The sequence below is a fragment of the Ananas comosus genome, linkage group 9 (assembly GCF_001540865.1).
Source record: "Ananas comosus cultivar F153 linkage group 9, ASM154086v1, whole genome shotgun sequence".
NCBI lineage: Eukaryota > Viridiplantae > Streptophyta > Magnoliopsida > Poales > Bromeliaceae > Ananas > Ananas comosus.
The window spans coordinates 13,075,904-13,090,702 of record NC_033629.1 but is presented as its reverse complement, the minus strand read 5'-3'; the positions used below and the strand labels follow the sequence as shown (position 1 = coordinate 13,090,702).

The following is a 14,799-nucleotide window of genomic DNA, read 5'->3' as shown; positions in this document are numbered from 1 at the left end:
ACAGGGATGGCAGCAGGATGAATGAGCAGGAAACCTGTTCTGTTATGTAAGGTTTTGGAGGTTTCTGAATAGGGATGGCAACACGACGGATTAGCAGAAAACCTGCTCCGTTGTGTCAAGCCCTGAATAGGGCGGATATGGGACGGTCTAAATGAGGTGCGGCGGCAGGTTTAAGTTTTGTCACACCGTCAATCCAAGACACCGCCCTAGATCTGGCCCATACAGATAACAACTTCAATATAGTTAAGCTACAGTTCATCCTAGATCATTACAAATAGGATCAAATTGGTCCCAACCGTCTCACTCTTTATTTTGAAGTTTCAGTAGGATCTTGCAAAATCCATTTAGATTCTGGTTGTATATTGAAGTACATGACTCATGCTAAGGTTTCGAATCCAAACATCATAAAGAGCTTCAAAGATGTTAGAACAATGGATTTCTCAAAAATAGCATCATAAATGTCATAATTAATCCAAATCAAGCACTCAATTGGTTCTAATTTAGCACTAGATGACGAAATTGCAAAGCAAATCTAAGTTGGAAGTGGTCAAAATTATCTTTGATTCTCTCAAATAAATAAAAACCGAAAAGAAAACCTGGCATATTGAAATTGTCAGCAACATTAAACTACTGCTGCACCTGAAAATATATCTAGCAAAGAGTGCTTCGGCGGAAAGCACTTTTCTCCTAGGCCCTCTTTTTCCGTGCAGAAGGAGCATGTGATGCAGCAGCAACAGCTCGTCCAGGGCGAGGGAGGAGTCCGCGCAAAATTGCGCAGAGGGCAAAGACCATGAAAGGGACATACATTTGCAGCAGCTTATCAGAAGCTCTTCCCGAACCGAGAAGTTCAGCAAGAATGGCAGCCTGAAAATGAAACACATAACAGTAAGGAAACAAAGTGGAAGTTAAAACTTAAATGTTCCTATTACATGTATATTTCCCACCAATATCATCTATCAATATATGTAGCCCTAAAAAAAAGAGAAAAACTGATTTGGGTATGTATGCAATTTCTACAGAAAAAAGTTACGCTTATCTAAGTTGAAGAAACATCGAATTCAGGAGATTGGTTATGCATTAGAAAAGTTGTTTAACGAGGACCACTATTCTAAGTAGAAAGGAATTAAATTTTCTAAGGCAATATATGACATTCGGATTTTGCAAAAAGATAATTCTACAGAGGTCTAGGGAGATATCTCTAATTTAGAACGAGAAGGTTAAAGCACACAAAAGCAGGATTCTAGTGCTCCGAATTCGCTTTCATAAATTCTGCCACCAATGTCAACAATCAATTTATAGCACGGTGATCGTTTTGTTGGTTATGCGACTCTTATGAACAACCCAAGGTAACTGAATTTCATCAGATGAACTTATGAGAGGTAAAAATGTATTCACTATCCCTTTCTATCACTTGCTAATATTGCAGAATGGTTTTTACGACATATATCCTATATTCCTGCATTGACATAATCCACTGCAATAGTCTATGAGATTAAACCGATACTAGTTATATCAGATATAGAAAACTATGCACCAGTTATCAAAAAAAAAAAAAAAAAAAAGGAACCTTAAAAAGCACTTTATTCCTCACATGTTGGAGTGGTTCAATTTGAGCAACGTATGTAACCCTTCTCCAGCTGCTGCAGCAGTGCTTATTTTATTTTTGTTTTATTTTAAATCTATCCTATTTGTTTAGCCAATATAACCAGATCAAGATCGGTTCAAAGGAAATCAAGAGAATGACAAACTAAGTTACAAAAAATCATTACGTCATTTTCAAGATCAAGCATAAGTCACCGACCGTCCCTAGCGCAAGTGGCAAAGAGCTTAGTGACTGGTATTCGAAATCCAAAATTCGAATCCTAGTTTATCTATATTTTCAGTTAAATTCATTTCTAAATGAAATGAACGAAATGGATAACATGTTACCTCTTTCTCTCTCAAAGAAAGAAAAGAAAAGAAAAGAAAAGAAAAATGGATGTAGGTTTGTGAGGGAGTCATTCTCAGGCAGTCAGTCAGAAGCCTGCTGCAAGTGCTTTTTCCTGGAAGCTTCCTCTGTTTGTGGACCCATTCATGAGCTGTGCAGCCAAGAATAATATCTACATCTACATCTACATGCCCCAACAAGATTTTTGAATTTTCTTATAGGGTCTTTTCTTCATTAATTCCATGCTTGGTTTCACCATATATGGATATTTTCCTAAATCTACAAAGTAATGGTCCAATGATAATGATATGTGTAGCTCTTAACCTAAATCTACATTGTAATGGTCCAGATGATAATGATTTGTGTAGCTCTTAAAACCATTCTTTGCTACACTTTCTCTCTCACCAAATAAATGATTTTTTTTTATAAAAAAAGGGGCTAAATTACAGAAAACCCTCCTGTCAATATCTGCTTTTTTACTTTCCTTGCTGTCATTTAAAAACCTATAGTTTACCCCCTTGTAATATAAAAAATGTTCANGCGCGTCGATCAGCGGCGCCGCCACAGCCACCGCCGCCGAGAACGCCACCACCGCCGCGTCCAGAACCCTCGAGATCAACCCCATCACCACCATAGATAGAGAGAGATTCTACGGGCCAAGAAGAAGAACAGGAGGGTTTTTTTTTTTTAATTTTTTCCCCGTCTTTGTCCGATGAGTGAGTGCCTAAATGGGAGGAGGGTGGATTGTACTTTAACAGTGCGAAATATATATATTTTTTAAACAATAGCATGTTACTGTTTTATACAATAAAAATTTGAATTTAGGTACAAAGATGCCACAACAATGCCTCATTGAAAGAAAGGAGGAAAAATTAAAAAAAAAAAAAAAAAGTAAGCAAAGAGAAAGAAAGACAGAGTACACTCAGCGTGCCAAATAAAATTTTGATAGAAGTTTGCTGGTTTAGTCAATTTATCCTTATTTTTTAGTCACTTCAAAACGTCTTTAAAATTACTAATTAATTTAATTAATGAGAATGAGTTGCTTTAGAGGTTTTTTTTTTTTTTTCGAGAAGATAGATAGCACGTTATTCGTTTCATTTATCTCATTTATAAATAAACTTAGCTAGAAATATAAATCAACTAGAATTTCAAATTTTGAGTTATTTGCCACTTGCTCTAGGGACGGTCAGTATTAACTACGTTAGAGCTAATTTAAGAAATTTTATTTGGATCACGCAAGCTCAAACGAACCGTTTCAAGTCATCTGCATCGTACACGTGCACTCTGAGATTCACTAGTATTTTTATCCCAACCTGTACTGGAATGTAGCTTGAGATTCCTAAATAGTAAAAGAGCCCATAAGCACCTAAAAAAAGATTACAACAAATAAATAAATTAGAGAGTAAGAATATATAGATTGCTTAAAGCAATAAGCAGTGCGTTAGTCAAATTATCCACTTCCAAGAAATAAAAAAGAAGAAAAAACAGAAAAAAAAAAAAAAAAGTTAAATTATATTATATTGGACAAGCAAATCCAGTGACATACTCGCGTTTTAAAGATTAATGTGGCAGGATGAAGCGGCAAAGAGGGCAGGAGCGGTTGATGCGCAGCCACCGGAGGACGCACTCGCCGTGGAAATAATGGGAGCAGGGTAAGCGAGTGACCTCGGACCCGGCGTGGAGCTCGGCGAGGCAGATCGCACACATCTCATCCTCCGCCGATCCCGCTGCAGCCAGCTGCGACAGCTCCAGTCCCTCCATCGCCATAGGCATCAACCGAAGACGAGAGGTCACCGGAAAGGCAGAGAAGACCGTCAGCTCCACGATTACCGGGAGCTTTCTGCAGAGCGCGTAGCGCGCGTCGCACAGCATCCAGCACGCCTGGACGCCGAAGTCGTTTGCGATGCATCTTCGCGTGAACGACGGAACTGCACCCCCCATGCATTCTTCGAGCATTTCGAACATGATCTTGCGGGCCTCCTTAGACACTTCATTGCTGATGAATTCCCCGCGATCGCGGCACAGCTCCGTGCACCCGATCTCCAGATACCACCGGATCGGAGGATCTACGGGTACGCCACCCCTTATCCCGTGTTCTTCGTCCTCTAAGATGTTCCGAATGACCAACGCGAAGCCGAAGAACATGGAAGACCACGAGGGAACCGGCGGTTGTGGATACTGATTGATGCGGACGGTTTCGTCGACATCGTCTGCAAACACTCTATGTGAGTAGCGCTCTGCAGACATGGCTTAATTTTTTTCCTTTTTTTTTTTTTTCCGCGCAGCTGCAGGAGCAAAATCACAAGGGAGAGAGAAGAGTAATAAGAAGAGAAGATACAGTACTTACTAATTAATTCAGGATACGATACGCCCCCACGGCCCCACCCCATTCGTATTTATTGCTGCTAATTAAAGCCTCGATCAATAATAACCTTACCAAATACTACTAAACCGACTCGCATTATAACCTTAAAACACTACTAATTCTACTGCTACCGCTTTGCACTGATTTGGCACGAGATCGAAAGAAAATTCAATCAATTCGGAGAAAAAATCCAGTTAAATTTATTTTAAAAAAAAAATAAAATCATACATTTTTCATCACATTTTCAGGAAGATATTATCTCTACTTTATCTATATTTACATCTCTATCTGTATCTATGTCCATACTATTTATTTATCTCAGTCTATAGGCCAATTTGTATAAAAAAATATACTAGTTTTAAGTTTTTGTAAAAATAGACGGCTTTTTTGAATTTGATAAATTCGGACCAAATTTTTAAAAAACTGACAAAAAGACAGAGGCAGCACGCCTCGCCTCTCTCCGGCGCACCCTCGTCTCTCGCCTCCAACCTCGCCAAGGCCGTGTCGCGACCCTGCTCTTTACGACAGTAAAGAGGGTAACTCCACGTTCTTTTCCTCTCTTTTTTTTTTTGTTCCTTTTTTTTTTTTCTCTTCAACCTCCCTCCATTGCCTCCGCAACTCTTCACAACGGTAAGGAAAACAGCGCCGCGTCTTCTTACTCCGTCTTCGCCGGCGGAAGTACCGATACCGGCGTCGGAGAAGGAGAACTCAGAGTGAGCGCGGGAGAAAGCAGATCCAAAGAAAAAAAATAAAATTAAAATATAAAATATAAAATATAAAGAAAAATATTTTTTTCTACAAAAAAAAAATAAAGAATCAAAGAGAAAAAAAGAAAATGATGAATATGCACTGAACACTACACTGTTTTAAAGAAAAATTACATTTTTCTGAATGAAAGTTACAGTCTTTAAACGAAAGTTGTACTTTTTGGATGAAAATTATACTATTTATTCTCTTCCTCTTCCTCCTTTCTCTTTGTTTCCATGTGGAGGAGAAATAGTGTAATTTTCACCCAAATAATGCAAAATTTTTTTTTTTCTCTCAAATAGTATAAGTTTCTTTTTAAACCATGCAACGTTCCTTTAAAATAGTGTAACTTCATCATCTTCTTTTTTTCTCTTCTCTCTGATTCTTTATTTTTTTGATAACTTCTTTTCACCTTCTCTGACCCTAGTATAAGTTTTCTTTTCTTTTTTTTGAGAAAATAGTATAAGTTTTCTTGTAACTTTTTTCCATGCAGAACATCTTAATTAGTATCACCTCATCACTAATGGGAGACTTACGTATTTTCAGCTCAGCTTGAAATTCTCCTCTTGACACACAATAGGAGTGATTCATTTTGATTCCTATTCCAAGTCCCAGATTTTTCAAATCAAAACACACTAAATTCTCCTTGTTCTCTAGCACAAATCATTTGTTCTTTTCTGTTGGGTTTTTCTCTACATTAATTTTAGTATTTTAATGAGAGGTCTCCTTGTTCTCTAGCACAAATCATTTGTTCTTTTCTGTTGGGTTTTTCTCTACATTGATTTTAGTATTTTAATGAGAGGACTAGTGTGATAAAAATGACTTGGATGGGTAAAGTGTAAATTTACATTTTCTTACAGTAAGGGCGAAAATAATCAAATGTGCTAGGATATTTAACAATACCATATTCCTATTATATTTAATACACGAATACAAATTTGAATACGAATAACAAATAAATAATGGATTTCATAATTATATTTGACCAAAATGAATTTGAATACAATTGGAGTTCGGAAAACTACAGATATGAATAGACTTTTCAAGTTTCAAAATATCTCGATTAGAAATCTTTAGGCATTATTTTATAAAAAATACATTTTGAATTTTAAAATAAATCTATTTTATAAGCTCTATACATGATTAGCTTCCTTCTTTGGTTAATTTGAGCCCTTGTTTTAAGAAAAATGCTACGGGCGCACTGCTACATGGTCCAAGGATTAATAAAACCTCTTTTAAATTTTTTTTTTTTTAGAAAAATGACAAGATAAGTGTAAAAATGTGGATCACAAGGAAACTTGGAGTGTAATATGGAACTATGTTAGAATAGTTTTGCTTATAATTCTACGAAAGTCCTCCGCAATCGGCAAGACGAGAATTTGAGGTCAACCTCTCCTTCAACTTTTTGAAGCTTTGATTGCAGTGAACCGGAGATTTAGAGAATCCTTCCATAAACTACGATGGTGCTATGCTATCGATAACACCAAATACTTGGTGCTATCAAGTTTTCTACTGTTAGATTAATCCTTTAATTATTTTTATCCGTTAGATTATACTATTCAACCAACTGCCTATTCAACCTTAGGGGGTCCATATCATTCTAACCGCACATTTTTTAATAGTATGGTACATGACTCAGCCTGAAAAACGGTTCTTTAAAAAAAAAATAGCATGATGATCCACTAATTTATTTCTAAATGAAATAAACGAAGCGAGTAGTATGCTATCTTTCTCTCAAAAAAAAATAGCATGATGTAGTACCTAACAACACTGATTCTGTTCCTATAGATTTTTTTTATAACGAAGGTAAGTTGAGTTTTTTGTACGCTGTTTGGGGATTTGATTGTCGTCTTTAATTAATATGCAAATATAGTATTTCCTAATTTCTATAAAAAAATGTTAAGTTTATCATTAAAAAAGAATTATAACCTCTACACCTCTTCCTTCAATAATACTAACTTTTGCCAACTCCTTTCTAATTTTTAGTGAAAAAAAAAAAGAAATGTGATAAAACTTATAGAAAAAGAAAAGCTTTGGATAGGATTATTGTAGGATTGCAACTAATTTTTTAGTATATTTGTCTTGGGTTGTTTATCATGGTTTGGCATGATATAATAAAGTTGAGCTAGAATACTCTCAAAAGTACTATAAAGGTTGTGCTTTTGAGTTTTTAATTATTGAATGGAGAGATGTGAGATTGAGATGATGGTGATAGGTGGTGGTAGGTGGAATAGTATTTGTTCCAAAGGTTATTAATAATCAATGAGTAGATCCAAGGGCTAGAAACTTAAAAGCACGGAGGAGTTGGTACTTATAAAAGTATTTTACCTCAATTCATAATATTGGTGTGCTGGTGCTTATTAAAGTATTCTAGCTTAATTCATAATATTGGTGTGCTGCACGATAAACATGTTAATCCTGTTCACACCAAAGACACCAATATTATTGATGTGTCCTACGATAAACATGTTAATTCTGTTCACACCAAAGACAAATGTCATTGGTGTGTACCATGCAAAATATGTTAATTTTCTTCATGAGAAAGACACTAATATGATCGGCGTGTCTCATGAAAAACATGTTAATTCTGTTCATGCCAAAGACACCGATATTACTGGGATATTTCATGCAAAACAGGTTAATTTTTTTCATGCGAAAATCTCACAAAAAACATGTTAATCCTGTTACAAATATCGAACCCATCACCCATGGCTGGCCTAGGACACATATTGGCTCCAATAAAACTACCTCTGACCGTCTCTCTTCAAACTTTAGAAGTTTTGAGGTAGAAAATATGGTGGCCTTGGGTTTCTAAAATCGACTATAAGATCAGTGCAGTCCAAATGGCCATAAAATCCTGGAGTATAGGGGTTGTGAGAAAGCAAAAACTAAAATTTCTTTTTCTCATCACTGAACCTATCAAGTTGGTTCCAGTTCAAAAGATATTCTGCGTAGTATAATATCCTCTTTGATAATATTATTCAGCAAATTGACAACTTGCTGAAGTTCTATCTTTCCAGCAAAATGGCCGCGAGCTAGAATGACATGTTACTTGCATATTTATGCGATAGTTCTTAAACAAGTAGGAATACACGAGAAACCAGTAGCTTATGATTCAGCAAAATACTAAACCACTAACAAGAAAAGATCTGCAACAACTATTTCTCCAATAGCACAGAGGATCAAATAGTTGCCGTAGCAGTTTTACAAATGGCTTTTCATATTATGCTATGACGAACTTCTTGATCTCATTGGGTCCGCCATTGCTCTATCACAGGCACCATTCCATGTAAATCCTTAACATTACACCTTGCAATTCTTTTCCGACAATCGAAACAGTTCAAAGATGAGAACAGAGTCACTGAATAGCCAATGCTTATAAGGAAATTAGTAGCAGCAATTCAACATATAAACTACCAACAACAAAATAAGATATACATCAACTAGTGTTCTACCGCAGCAAAACAAAAAAAGAAAAAAAAAAAACATACAAAAAAAAGATCAAAGAGATCATTCGAAAAGTGGCTTCTTCCAATCAAACTTTTCTAACTGAAAACCCAAGGATAAGCTCCTTGATCTCATCGTTAGCCACTCTATCCAATGCCGTCCTTCCATCTGCATCTTTAACATCGTACTTCGCACCGGCCCTCAATAATTCCTCAATCTTCGGTTTGTCACCTTCAGACGCCGCCAACATGAGTAGGATATCAACGGGGTGAATGTTTTGGTTTAAAAGAGCTTCCATCTTATCGTATGAGCCTTCGACAGCAAGCATTCCCATATAATTGAAATACTGCCAAAGATTGATGAACAATTGAAGAAAACTACAAATATCAGATATTTTTCAATGAGCATAAAAAATTATAATTAAGAAATTAACTAGAATATTTTTTTTTAGTGAAAAAACACAGTCGGAATTCTTTTCTAGGAAATTTGAATGTAGAATGCTAGTTTTAGCGACAAATAAAGACTTGTGAAGGAATAAGAGAGTAGTATCTTGTAAATTAGTAATTATATACAAATTAAAAACCAAGTGAACAATTCTAAATAATAGGCTAGCTCATTCATCTACATGAGTAAGTTTTCATAACTTTACAATAGATCATATGAAAATGATGACAATTGATTTGAAAATGTTGATAAAATTAATCTTTATAATAACTTTTGAGCCATAACCTGAGATAAATTACCCACGGCATGATACTTTTAACCTCATTTCTTTATAGTTAACGAAAGAGTAATAGGTTTTTTGATATGTGATAAAAAAAAAAGGCTTGAAAGATACTCTATAATCACGTACATTTGTTAAAAGGAAAGAATGGCAAGTTTACAATTAACATAAATTAAAATGGAAAGAGAACATTGTGTAACTTCAAATGACGAAATTCTCTGTTTTTGGGCAACAATAATCAAAATGAATAAAATTCCTTTTCCAAAAAGAGGGATAGACTACAAGCATAGACAAACTATGCATAATGATAGACAAACTTGAGTACACTTGTGTAAGGCTGAAAACGAATTATTAGTGCTCCGATCAATCTCCTAATCCTATAAAAACAAAGTGAAAGGAAGAATACGATTCGTGTTATTAGCTTACATGGATAGAAGAAACTCTACAGCAGCAAACTTGGGAAAATTTTTGGAAGCTTTATAAAGTTTGAACAACACTAAATTAATGCTCCCGTAGGATATCTAAAAGTCAACAAAATTGAGGCTGTATTAGTTTTAAATTATTTCAACTCAGAGAGAATCAATAGAACAAGCTGACACACGTGTGTGTTGCATGCGAAATGTGGGCACGGGCTTGTCCATGTGTGTGCGCACATGTGTGGGAGCAAACGAGGATGATGAAGCAATAATGTTATGGGCACCTTCGAAGGAGTATTGAGCGATTGTCCCACACTTCGCAAATACACAACCTTTAATTAAAATTCTCCTCTTAGCTACCTACTATGCCAAAATTGTGAGCAAAGTTAATTTTTTTTGGAATCCAATCTCTTAATGCCTACAATGATGAGCAAGAAAAACGCAGTTTTTACTCAGGCAATTCAACAAACACTTAAACAGAAACGATGAAAGGAACCACCAAAATTCTCAGGAGAGCCAAAATTCAGAAGCAATGAAAAAAAAAAAAAAGAAAATTGAAGAAAAGGAATCACCTGCTCCACATCGTCGCGGTCGAAATCGTCCCGGGACTGGCTCCCGTAGATCCCCGCGCCCTCGGCGTCGACCCCCCTGTTCCCGAACCGGAACCAGCACGTGGCCCCGCGCCCTCCTCCGCCGCCGCCGCCGCGCACCTTCGCGGCCACCCTGTTCCCCCCGAACCACCCCAATCTCCTCCTCGCCGCGAGGAACGGGGATCTCAGCTTGTTCGACGAAGATGAAGACGAATTCGTCGAAGAAGAAGAAGACGAAGTGGGTGGGATCAGGAGTTGGATGGAGCAAGGAATCGACGCCATGGATGGGACTGGATTCGTTCTCCTCGCTCTCAATCTCTCTCTCTCTCTAACTCTGTATCGCAGTGGTGGAGTGGGGAGGAGGAGTTAAAGGTGGGATTTTTGTTTGGATCTATCCGGGGCTTCGATTTCGAATCGATTTAGATGCGGAATAAGAGGTATTTGGAATAGGATTAAGGAATAACGCGGGAGAGAATAACGGACAGTTATTCCCGTTTTAAAGCGGATTCGGGATTTTGCCCGTTCAATCGTTTTGGATAAAAATTGGATTTTACTCATACCGGATAAGGACTAAGGTCCTCTACGAACTCGGGTGTAGGAAATTTGTACAACAAAGTTAAGTGACTATTTCTCACTGGTTGTTCGAGTGCTTTTGGGTAAAAATATACACTAAACCCTTTGACTATTACTCATTCGGACATCGGTCCCTCAACTGTATAATATTATTATTATTTTTTAATCTAATACTCTCTTACTTTATTTTCCATTTTTTAGTTTAAAATTTTGGTTAAATTTGATAGAACTCACTGTTGATTGTTCTAGTTTTATTTGCTAAAAAATAACAAAAATCATTAATTTGACTGCATCGCCAATATTTTTGTCAAAATTTCCAATTTAATAGAACTCAAAGCCGACAAATCTCATCTTAAAATCAAACTCTCAACCTGCTCTACAAAATTCGAATCTTGATGCACAAAATTACTATAAGACCTTATTTGCACTCTTTCACAATTATGTATAAAATAAAATCATCTTTTTCAAAGCATTCAAACAATCACATTACCTCACATATATACCATCTTCGCTAAATCCATCAAAAAATCACAAGAGACAACAAATTCCATTCCAACAGAGCAGAAAAAAAAGAAAAAGAAAAAAGAGCTTCTTTTCATCCAATTTCATCCAATTCTCATCACTACACAATCGAACCGGAGAGCTTCGCAAAGCCGATCTTTCTATGCCGTCTGATAAAGAGATTGTCGCATTTTACATCCACCATTTCGACAGCGTAAACTCGCTGTTTGCTCCCCCCGACATCTACATTCGAATTCCTTTCTGCATATATCTCATCCACGCGCAGTATCGGAACTTGGCTCCCGTCGCATCGAACACTTCTCCGAGGTTTATGGTTATTGTTACTACTGCTATTGCTGTTGCTGCTGCTGCTGCTGCTGCTGCTAAAATCATTTTGTGGGGTTTGCTTTTTGATTGGCTTCTTAGAAATAGCACTATAGTGTACTAAAATAGGGCTTGTTTGGTGCTTTTTTCGCGAGAACGGAGGGTGTTTAACGGTGTCTAACTCCCTTGAAATGAGAGAGCCTATTGTGCCGGTGGTGCCGACTTCAATAGAGCCTTCATCGGCATTCATGAGTTCTTCGTCGGCACGAAGCATTTATCCTTTTTTTTTTTCTCTTTTGATGATCGGTACTGGGAACCGCGAGAAGAGAATTTATCTCAAGAGTATTACTTCTCAGCCAAACGAGCTGTGATTCAAGAGAAAGAAAAGTATGTTAATTGTTAGTTAAGATGCATATATTTCACCAGAAAAGTGTACAAAAACTCTAGATTGTGCAAATACCAGTTCAATGAATTTAGCACTATTCAACATAAATGGTATCTGTAGTTTTCAGTTTTTTTATAAAAATTGCTAGAAGTTTATTATAATATTGAGAAAGCAAAAAAAAGAATGATTTAGAGAAAACTATTTGCCAAAGAACATCTCTTGGAAGAAGCAGAAGAAAAAAGGAAAAAAAAATTTCAGAAGAAATCTGTTTAATGCATCAGATGAGAGAAAAAGCAACAATGAAACAATCAAACAGAAGAACCCATTTGCCCAATTTACACATAGGGATATAAATTTTACAAATCCCGGAGAAATTAGGAACCAGTTCACATTAAAAAAAAATAAAAAACTTGAAAAGAATTTCAATTGAGGAATTTGAGACGTACCCATTAATGATCCATTTGTTCTTGCTCGCAGAAACTGCTCTTTGCAAATCAAGTTAAAAGAGGTAATTAAGGAGGAGAAATTAGAAGAAAATAGCAGGAAAAATGGGGGGGAAAAAAAAAAAAAAAGCGGATCCGAGGCGTCCTGTTCAGTTGACTTATAATTATGCAATAATAAGAATTAAGAAGGGTATATTATTATTATTATCAAAGTCCCTGCACTTTTTATAAATTTTACTTTACTTCTCGAATTTCTAAGTTGAGAGTATTTTACACTGCGTTATCTATTATTTGAATGGAATTTCAAAAAATACATACTTTATGAGGAAGTGTGTACAACAAAAGTAGAAGCACCCACTTGGTATTTTTCATTTTACAGAATCAAAATTCATTTTCTTTTTCTTGTCGAAGTAGAAGCTTCAAAATTTTCTAGCATTTCTTATGTAGCTTTGGATCCATTACATTTGATACTGTTGTTTAAGCTCTTTTAGACATTTTGGTTATGAACTGCTTTGAAAGCAATTTGCATCTTAAGCACATGCCTTGTGCGAAATATCATTTATTTATGGAAATGATAATAGTATACGGAGATTTGAAGATGTTTAAGCATTTGAGGTGATTAGGTCACAGGCTCTTATTGAGGTCCCCAGTAAGGACACTGGGCCCTCTACTTTATACATACATTCTAAGATCTAAACATGCTTGTATGTCTAGCTGCGAGAGATGTAATTCTACGTTGCGCTTTCAACATCAACTCCATGTTGCCGCCACTGCTTAGGCCAGTTAGTCGGTACCTTTCACACAGGGTCAGGTGATCCCAATTCAAATATTACTTGAGATTAGATTGGCAATACCAAAAGTTAGGTAAATGAGACCTTCAATATGATTTGTATGACACATGACGATATCAAAGCATGTGAATCCAATTAATTGAATTACGGTCTATGCTGAAGCAAATCATTGATCGCTTTCTATTAGTTCGATGCTTTGAATCAACATGACATCAGAGTCGGTTCTAATTATCCTTTTCTGTAGTTTCATGTCGTAAATTCATATATGTTTTGGGTCACAATCTAAAACTTGGTAAAATGCCTCAAAATCAAGATTAGTTCGTCGGGGTTTGATTACATATTTAAGGATTTGGGACGCGTTACCCGCTCCTAGAGAGTCGAGAGAGGACAATTCTAGCTGTCCCAGAACAATCAAACCATGCAGCTACAATGACGGGCTAACCTCTCTTAGCTCCTCAAGCGAGTTTTCGTTGAGATAATCTGAAGAGTTGTGTGATTCATTCCGCATTTATGTATTACACGTCCCTTTCAATATGAAAGTTTTGTTTTTTATCAAACACCGTTTTAAATGATAGATTTAGAGGAGATCCGACAAAGAAGAATAAAATAACTCATAATCTAAGTTTTCTCCGGAACTAGCAGCCTGTTGGTGGATCATCTGAGAGAGCAGAAATAATACGATCTTTAGAATGATCCAGCTGGACCCCCTGATAGCAGTTCGCAAGGTTAAACAGTTGTCAAATTTTTGGAAACATCTACTTTTGGCTAATCGACACTTTCATGAGATATAGTTTTCTTCTTTTTTTTTTTTCTTTTTTCTTTTTTTTTTTCTTTTCCCACCTCTTAGAGGTCCTGGTTGTCTCACCCCTATGGCCTAATTCATCTTTTCAATGAATGAAGCGGATAGCACGCTACCTTTTTCTCAAAAAAAAAAAAACCATTTTATTAGGTGTAACGTAACCTAGCTCGTGGATAATAATACTAATGTTTTGCAAGAAAATGACTTGCGGAGAAAAAAACAAAAATATCCAGCTATGTTTCTTAATTAGTTAAGTAGTAGATGGAGAATATTATGTCACTAATGAGAGCAAGCAATATATACATTATTATCAAAAGTTTTAAGGTTTAGAAACATATGTACAAAAATATCATGAAATCAAATAATAAAATTAAAATATTTAAAATTTAGATATCTATTTGGAAGGGGGCTACAGTTGAAGAAAGGTTTGGTCTATTTTACTTTAAATTCTTTTTACAATCTAAAACATAGTTTAATTAAGAATTATTCCCAATTGGAGAAGAGGGGAAAAAAAACCCAAAAATGTATGGAATCTGAATTGGCTTCTCAACTTTAATTTTTTTGACCGAAAATCTATCAACTTTTAATTTTTGCAATTAAGTAATGTTTGTCAGATAAATTAAAAATTTTATCAAATTCATGAGAATAGTACAAAATTTAATAATTTTAATCACTTTAAATAAATACATTCAAGACAATAAACAACTAACAGCTAATAATAAGCCATTAAATTTTAAATAAAATTTAGTTTGAGTAGAAAAGCTCAA

The 14,799-nt window shown here is 35.8% G+C and overlaps 4 protein-coding genes across 4 annotated transcripts; all 4 read right to left on the bottom strand.

Annotated features, from left to right (window-relative positions):
* On the bottom strand, nucleotides 424–865 carry LOC109715008 (the record flags this gene model as incomplete). The annotated part of the gene is given in 1 exon segment (XM_020239786.1): nucleotides 424–865. A coding segment is annotated over 1 exon segment (178 nt), but the record flags the coding sequence as incomplete, so codon positions are not given.
* LOC109715800 (E3 ubiquitin-protein ligase Os06g0535400-like) lies at nucleotides 3,141–4,220 on the bottom strand. Its single transcript, XM_020240974.1, has 2 exons — nucleotides 3,474–4,220; nucleotides 3,141–3,293 (listed from the first exon to the last, which is right to left on the bottom strand). Exon 1 carries the CDS (start codon nucleotides 4,172–4,174, stop codon nucleotides 3,488–3,490), a length of 687 nt encoding a protein of 228 aa, XP_020096563.1. The 5' UTR covers nucleotides 4,175–4,220; the 3' UTR covers nucleotides 3,141–3,293; nucleotides 3,474–3,487.
* LOC109714751 (protein LHCP TRANSLOCATION DEFECT) lies at nucleotides 8,343–10,695 on the bottom strand. Its single transcript, XM_020239451.1, has 2 exons — nucleotides 10,199–10,695; nucleotides 8,343–8,832 (listed from the first exon to the last, which is right to left on the bottom strand). Exons 1-2 carry the CDS (start codon nucleotides 10,496–10,498, stop codon nucleotides 8,575–8,577), a joined length of 558 nt encoding a protein of 185 aa, XP_020095040.1. The 5' UTR covers nucleotides 10,499–10,695; the 3' UTR covers nucleotides 8,343–8,574.
* LOC109715064 lies at nucleotides 11,228–12,914 on the bottom strand. The gene is made up of 2 exons (XM_020239853.1): nucleotides 12,446–12,914; nucleotides 11,228–11,979 (listed from the first exon to the last, which is right to left on the bottom strand). The coding sequence occupies exon 2, from the start codon at nucleotides 11,886–11,888 to the stop codon at nucleotides 11,412–11,414; it is 477 nt and encodes a 158-aa protein (XP_020095442.1). The 5' UTR covers nucleotides 11,889–11,979; nucleotides 12,446–12,914; the 3' UTR covers nucleotides 11,228–11,411.

Bases quoted from the DNA above. Each gene is read 5' to 3' on its own strand.
- LOC109715800 (XM_020240974.1), bottom strand. From the start codon at position 4,174: ATGTCTGCAGAGCGCTACTCACATAGAGTGTTTGCAGACGATGTCGAC.
- LOC109714751 (XM_020239451.1), bottom strand. From the start codon at position 10,498: ATGGCGTCGATTCCTTGCTCCATCCAACTCCTGATCCCACCCACTTCG. The intron at 8,833-10,198 runs GTGATTCCTTTT...AATCTTTGGCAG, and splicing joins ACCGCGACGATGTGGAGCAG to TATTTCAATTATATGGGAAT.
- LOC109715064 (XM_020239853.1), bottom strand. From the start codon at position 11,888: ATGCTTCGTGCCGACGAAGAACTCATGAATGCCGATGAAGGCTCTATT.